The sequence below is a fragment of the Xiphias gladius genome, chromosome 15 (assembly GCF_016859285.1).
Source record: "Xiphias gladius isolate SHS-SW01 ecotype Sanya breed wild chromosome 15, ASM1685928v1, whole genome shotgun sequence".
Classification (NCBI taxonomy): Eukaryota; Metazoa; Chordata; class Actinopteri; order Istiophoriformes; family Xiphiidae; genus Xiphias; species Xiphias gladius.
The window spans coordinates 6,085,099-6,092,503 of NC_053414.1; the positions used below are offsets into that span (position 1 = coordinate 6,085,099).

At 45.0% G+C, this 7,405-nt stretch overlaps 1 protein-coding gene across 1 annotated transcript; it reads left to right on the plus strand.

Annotated features, from left to right (window-relative positions):
• The first annotated feature begins 722 nt into the window (after positions 1–722).
• On the plus strand, positions 723–5,499 carry LOC120800606 (protein phosphatase 1 regulatory subunit 29-like). Its single transcript, XM_040146826.1, has 4 exons — positions 723–923; positions 2,032–2,181; positions 2,728–3,716; positions 3,930–5,499. The coding sequence occupies exons 1-4, from the start codon at positions 723–725 to the stop codon at positions 5,497–5,499; spliced, it is 2,910 nt and encodes a 969-aa protein (XP_040002760.1).
• The last annotated feature ends 1,906 nt before the right edge of the window (positions 5,500–7,405 follow it).

Genomic DNA, 7,405 nt, shown 5'->3' on the forward strand with positions numbered 1-7,405 from the left:
TTATTCTTATGAGGCTGTTATTTTCATGAACATGAATAATTACAGAACATAAAGAGCCTGGTCTCATTTGAAAAAATCAAAATATATTTCTCTGGGCTTTATTAAGACTTAATGAAATAATCATGTCAGTTAATGGATTTATTACTGTGGTGCATTACCTTGAAGGGATTGGGTAGCATGGGTATTAGATTCATACACCTTTTTCTACACTACGCTTTTAGAAATGAGAGCTAAACTCAATTAATTCAAAACCATCTGGGGATATGTGAACTGTAGTACAATTTTCTGCCACCTCTTAATCATTTTGTCATTATCACTATTAATGTTCATGTTCTCCCCTCTCTCTCTCTCTCTCTCTCTCTCTCTCTCTGTGTTATATATAGGCCTTCTGCCTTTCTCTTAGAGGGAGTACTTCCTCATCTGTGTTGTCAAGACGTACAGTTGTCAGAGGCCATGAGTAGCTGCTGGGGTGAGAGTCTCCAAAACCCTTTGACGTGGAACACCTAAAATGGGGACGGGACTTGCTGCCATGCTGCAAGCTCAGCTCTAATCACCGTGACGACGGCCTTCCTTTCACCTTTCTCTCTACTTCGATTTGGCCTGTTTGCACCTGACCTGCAGTCCTTCCTGATTAGAAACTGCTGCTCGCTGCCTTCCTCCCTTCAACTTCTTTCTTTTCCTCCTCTCTACTGACGCGACCTCACACACTCCTAATCCAAACCATGGCCAGCAGATTTCGTTTGTCCTTCCTGCCTCCCTCCCTGTTTCTCCTCTTACTGCCTGCACTGTTGCTCCTCCGCTTGCCTGGCATGGTGAAAGGGGATTGCTGGCTGATAGAGGGGGATAAAGGCTACGTTTGGCTGGCTATCTGCAGTCAGAACCAGCCTCCATATGAGACCATCCCCCAGCACATCAACAGCACGGTCAGTATGAACCTATCTATCCGTAGGCCTTTTATACCACCACAGCCACCTCCATAAAACCATATGCCTTCATTCACTTCAGCTATGATGGTGTCAGCAAAGAGCACATGCCATTAATCATGGCAGTGACTTTTGCAAAGCTGCAAGTGAATCTAGTCTTCTGTTCACTCAGTATAATGCTTGTGGCTTATTGTGATTATATGTTGGTTGTGGTGATAACTATGACAACAATGGTGGTACAGTATTAATATTTTAATTTTTAGATCATAAAAATGTATAATGCATAATTCTTCATAAAATACAGTTACAAGGTTACATTAAATATCAGCAATAATGGCTAAATTGTTATGTGGCTGTGTATATTATTTAAGCAAATAATAGTAATAATAACAGTAACTGTTAAAGAGGTTGAGTTAGTGAGATAGAACAGATACATCATCCAAAACAAACCGTTGGTCTTTGGAAGCGCCGGCTTACCTACCTACTATTGGCTGGCACAGCCAACTGTGCATATATATAAAGCTCTGTAGCATCTGTACATCTGTAGCAGACGAGAAGAACTTCACTTTACGAGTCAGTGTAAGATCATTGCACTAAAAAAAACTTCTCGGTAGAGCAAGAACTGCTCGGTATTCTACATCCACACCCCATACACCTCCAACAAGCCTCGACAAGTTTAATCAGCTAATGTTTTGTGCTAATGCAAATCATTTAGGTTGGGACTTGATGTTGTTGTCAAGTACCAAGTATTTCAATTAGTGTAACCATCTGCAATTTGCAGCATTAAGGATTTAAAACCAGAAAACTTAAGGATCATTTATTTAAGCACCCCATGGTAATATGCAACTACATTCCACTCATAGCATCAACATCTACCTCTGCTAGATATGTCAGGGGGATGCTCAGCTACTTGCAGATTGTTAACTAAACACAAATTTTGATTTGATGTATAATTTGGAAGGGTACTCATTAGATAGGAAACTTGCATGTTTGGAGGTGCAAGATGCTCTTGGCTGCTATTATTTGCCAAGAGTGTAGGTCTTCCTCTATGGCTGCCAGAGGGTGCAATGCATTACCTGAAAGCCATATGCTCTCTTGTATCCCTTAGGTTCATGACCTGAGGCTGAACGAGAACAAACTTAAGGCTGTGCTATTTATCTCCATGTATCGCTTCACAAACCTTACTGACCTCAATCTAACCAAGAATGAGATCAGCTACATCGAAGACGGGGCCTTTGCTGGACAGGCCAACCTACAGGTCTGCAGCCAAGAACACAACTCTGTTTCTATGTTGTTGTTTCTTTCTAATTTAAACTTGTAGTCCTTTTATTTACATTTCCTTATTTCAATAGAATGTAAAGGGAATTTAAAAAATGGCCCTTTAAACTTCAGAAGTGTCACTATCACTTAACATTTCCCTCTATGTCACAATACCCACAATTGTTGTAAAGATGTTGATGTAAACATATTATGAAAGAAAACAAAAAAAAACATTTTAAATTGTGCTCTTACCCTCATACAGATGTGTTTGAATAATTTGTATGGCCTTAATTGAGGGCGGTCATCTATCAGCCAAAACTGCCAGTTCTCATAACCTGCTCATAGATGGCTGTTGAAATCTTTCCAAGTTTGCAAAGTTATAGAACTGTGACTGAATGACTTGTCTAGTCGTGATGAAACAAATCCTACTGAAGCAAATTGCAAGAGCATATTTTAAAAACATCTACCAAATCACTGACAACTAGTCTTGTTGTGTCAGGTTTAATCAGAAATTTCAAGTGTTTACTCTTTCTATCTGTCTCAGGTTCTCCAACTGGGCTACAACAAGCTAACCAATCTGACTGAGGGCATGTTGAGAGGTCTGGGTCGAATGCAGTGCCTCTTCTTGCAACACAACCTTATTGAGGTCATTGCCAACAATGCCTTCTGGGAGTGCCCCAGCCTCAGCAGCCTGGACTTATCTTCCAATAAGTTGGCACGTCTTGACCCATCTACCTTCACTGTCCTCAACAGGCTGATGGTGTGTGAACTAGCAGGAAACCCATTCCACTGTGGCTGTGAACTCTACAGCTTTCTCTCCTGGCTGGAAGCATTTAACAATGTCACCCACACCTATGACCGCCTCCAGTGTGAAACACCTCCAGAAATGAATGGTTATCCACTCCTGAGTCCGGTGCCCGGACATGGAAGAAATGCCCTCTACAAGCTTGTATCCAAGTGTCACGAAGGTGCGATAGGGATGACCTCCCAGATACCAGATCAAGATGGCTCAGGGATGGGTTTGGACAACCCAGACCAAGGTCTTTACCACCAGCCAACCATATCGTCCACTGCTGACCCCACCTACAGCCATCAGATTTCTATGAGGCTTCAGACTGTCTCCCCCTACACTGCTTCATTATTGGTTCAAATCGCACAACCATACAGTAAGATGTACATACTCTCCCAGTACAACCTCACTTTTGTTGCAGATATAATGCCCCTTAAAAACAAGAAGGAGATAATTCCTTTGGACAAGCTGAAACCGCACACCAACTACACCTTTTGTGTGGCTTCTATGAGCAAATCTCAGCGCTACAACCACACCTGTCTCTCCTTTACTACACGAGCTATGGGGCCAGAGGACCAGCGAACCAATCAATCCACGACTACCCACTACATCATGACCATCCTGGGATGTCTGTTTGGCATGGTCATTGTGCTTGGATTTGTCTATTACTGTCTCCGACGGCGACGTATCCAGGAAGAGAAGGAGAAAGCTATAAGCGTGAAGAAAACTATTTTGGAAATGAGGTACAAGACAATTTTTAAAGTTTGTTTAATTAGGAAAACATTTTCTCTACCAAACTCTTTCACTAAGACAACGTATTAAATGTAATTAAAGTATAACGCCCAAGTAAATTTTGCTATCATTGAGGATGATGTGCAAAATGATGTACACAATATGACATCAGGTAATGAAATGAAATGTATTGTTAATTCTAAAGTGAATCCATCATTCCTCAGGTATGGCCCTGAGGTAGCTGCGGCAGTGACCAATGACCCAGGTGCCATGCAGCGTCTCCAGGAACAGGCTCACCACCAGCACCATCATTCAGGAGGGTCAGGAGGCAAGCTGCCCCAGTCTGCCTCCTCTAGCACAGGCATGCTCCATGGCTCAGGCAACACCAGTTCTTCCCGCCTCTCTACCTTGCCGCAGGTGGAAAAAATGGCCACTGCCTTCTCTGAGGCAATGGGTGGCAAGGGCAACTACATGGATGTGAGGACAGCGGGAGTGGCAGGGGAAGGCAGGGAGGGAGGGGTGGCAACTGGAGGAGTAGGGGTTGGAGGGGAAGTAGTTGTGGATATGCGAGGTGGGGCTGAGAATGGGACAGAGGCTGGGGAGGATTCGGACGACGATGGCCGTGGCTCAGCATCAGAGATCTCCACCATCGCCAAAGAGGTGGACAAGGTGAACCAGATCATCAACAACTGCATTGATGCCCTGAAGCTTGATGCCTCTGCTAATGTTGTGACCACGGCCGACAATGCTAACTCTGTGTCCTCATCCCAGCCTCCAGCTTGCATTGCTTCCCTCCCCCGCAACCTCCTGCCCCTCTCGCCAGGCCACCCTGGAGATCAGATCATGGCCTCCTCTCCAAAGGTGCATCCAAAGTCTCACCCCCAGCCTCATCCTCAATCACATCCTCAACCACATCCTCAGCCACATCCTCAGTTGCATCAACAGCCTCATCCCCCTTCTATGGCCCCAGTGCCCCTGGTCATGCCGCTGTCTGAGCGACCGGGTATCAGCGGTGGGGGGTTCCTCTCCCCTCCTTATCGTGACCCACCCCCAGCCAATGCAGTGAGGCCCCTTCAAAGGCAGTTGAGCGCTGACACTGCTGTAGTGAAGAACCGTTGTGGTGCCCCTGCTGCAGGATCTGTGAAGAGCACTAGGGTATTCAGTGTGGATATCCCTGAGCAGCGTAGTGATCCTCCCAAGTACCCAACAGAAAAGGGCAGCCCTGTGGGTTGTGGTGGAGGGGCTGTAAGTGGAGGAGGTGGCGGGGTAGGGGGCTGCAACGGGAATGGGATGGGCAACATAAATGGTGACGGGGTGAGCGTGAATGGGGGTGGGATGGTGTGTAATAATGGGGGTGGAGGTGGGATGGTTGGCCCTGGACAGCAGCAGCACCACTTGGAGGTTCAACCAGACTACCATAGCTCCGAGCACCGCCACTCCTTTCCTGCACTCTACTATGAGGGCGGCAACGACTCACCCTCACCAGCCCAAAAGGCCTCATTCCTCAAGCCACTGGGGCGCGCTAAGAGGGATGCAACAGCGACCTACTCCCAGCTCTCACCTTCTCGTCACCACAACTACAACTCTGGTTACTCCTCCAGTCCCGAGTATTCATCTGAGAGCACACTGCGGATCTGGGAGCGGTTCCGGCCTTACAAGAAAAGCCCCAGAGAGGAAGCATCCTATATAGCGGCAGGTCATGCCCTGCGTAAGAAGGTGCAGTTTGCCAAGGACGAGGACCTTCACGATATTTTGGACTACTGGAAGGGGGTTTCTGCCCAGCAGAAGCTGTGAGCTGAAGAAGCAAAGTCAAATGCCATAAGGCTGTTTATGAAGTTGGATGCCAACAGCGGACTAATAAATGGAATAGATGTTAATGTAGCAAGACAGATATTGATGTTTTCTCTGAGGTGTCCAGTGACATGGGTCTGCTGGATCCAGAGTTAAAGAGGTTTTCTCTCTGGCTGATTTTTTTTTTTGGAATTGATTCTATGATAATTCATTGACATTTTATGAGGTTGTTTCTGAGGTTGGCTGTATTCACCACAATACTGAATGATAATTAACAAGAATCAAACTGTTCACCAGACTGCCTCATACTGGGCACTTTGGTCCTCACAGGCTTCCATCCCCACTAATGAGCAAAGCAAAGGTGGTGATAAGCAAGTGTCTTCTACCTCATTACTGGCACACTGTAGCTCAGCTATCACACCAGAAGCAGCCCCATTCTCGACTTAAGCCCCGTCCCTCTTTTCTCTAATCCCATCAAACCACCATTCACAAAACAATCATTCCATGGCACCGCCAACACCTGCTCTCCTATAGAAGCATCATTTAGGGAGATAATGAGGGAGCAGGATGAGGAATTAGGTGCATTTGTTTTAGAATAGCCTGAATCTCCATCTTTGGGGAGGACATTAAGTGATACTTATCGGGCTAATTGTTCTTCCTGGCAATTAGCCAGCATAAGAGTAGGTTGGAGAGGCTGTGTGTTGAGCATGCTTATCGATTCGAAACACCTAACTACATATGTTCAATGGTGTGTGGGCATGTGGGAGAGTAGGGTTGGGGTTGGGGCTAACTCGTCCATTATTCTCAGTCTCCTCCAAGGTAGCAAAGTGGATTGCTTAGTGAAGATGCTTTGCATATAGATAAGAACATGGTCAGGGAGGTGTGTGTGTTTGTGTGTGTGTGTGTGTGTGTGTGTGTGTGTGTGTGTGTGTGTGTGTGTGTGTGTGTGTGTGTGTGTGTGTGTGTTTGGTCCAGCCTTTCTGTCTGTCTTGATAGCATGAAGTAAACCCTCACAAGACCTGCAGGCATTTCCGTGTACTAGCTCATTTCTTATTTACAGGTGCAACACATTTATTTTGATAAGGGAAGCTATGTAGTAGGAAATTTACATTTCAATAGCACAAGTCATGCAGAAATTACTCTGGGGGGGGGCTATGCAGGTTAGCAAGACAGGTGTTGGTTCCTTTATTAAAGAACCCAGTAATCACATTTAGTAATAGAGGCACACCTAGAGGAGGTTAGAGGTTTACTTTAGTTGCATCTCATTTTGAAAATGCCAGTGCTGAGGAGACAAGATAGAGTTCAGAATATTTTCAGGTGGAGATGGATCAGCTCAAGGCAAGGCTGCATAGAAACTTATAAAATGTCAAATGCTCCCTGCACTACACAGTGAGATCAAACGGATGGTAAGAGGAAGTGAAGGCCTGAGGGATATAATCTGCCTCAGTCTGGATGACTCTCCACTCAGTATATATGACCCTGCTCTGCTCCGGGCGGAAGATTGCAATGGACCAAAGTGCCCTTTGGAGGTATGATTCCACAAGTTTCTATTACATTTATTATATTTGCTGTTCTGTTCCAACTTTGTTAATAGAGAAGAAGGTAGTCCCAATGAGCAAGAAAGTAACTGACTTTAATTTTGTTCATTCTTATTAAGTATAGGCTTTGAATTTATGGGTGTTATAATGAAATCTGTTGAAACAAATAGGAGCAAGGCTTGGTGCTATTGCAGAAATGAGAGACAGATGTTCTACTCCCTTGCATTCATGTACAGAGCATTCTGATACACAAGAGACATACGTCCTGATAATTGTAACTGTAAAAATCTCCATGGTTTAGACATTTAAAACACAAGTACTTATCCATATAATTTATCTTTATTCTCTCCCCTGCATCAACAGCCATGCTC

Excerpts from the sequence above, each read along its gene's own strand:
- LOC120800606 (XM_040146826.1), top strand. The coding sequence starts at position 723 with ATGGCCAGCAGATTTCGTTTGTCCTTCCTGCCTCCCTCCCTGTTTCTC. Across the intron at positions 2,182-2,727 it reads CTGGACAGGCCAACCTACAG|GTTCTCCAACTGGGCTACAA; the intron begins GTCTGCAGCCAA and ends TATCTGTCTCAG. Across the intron at positions 3,717-3,929 it reads AAAACTATTTTGGAAATGAG|GTATGGCCCTGAGGTAGCTG; the intron begins GTACAAGACAAT and ends ATCATTCCTCAG.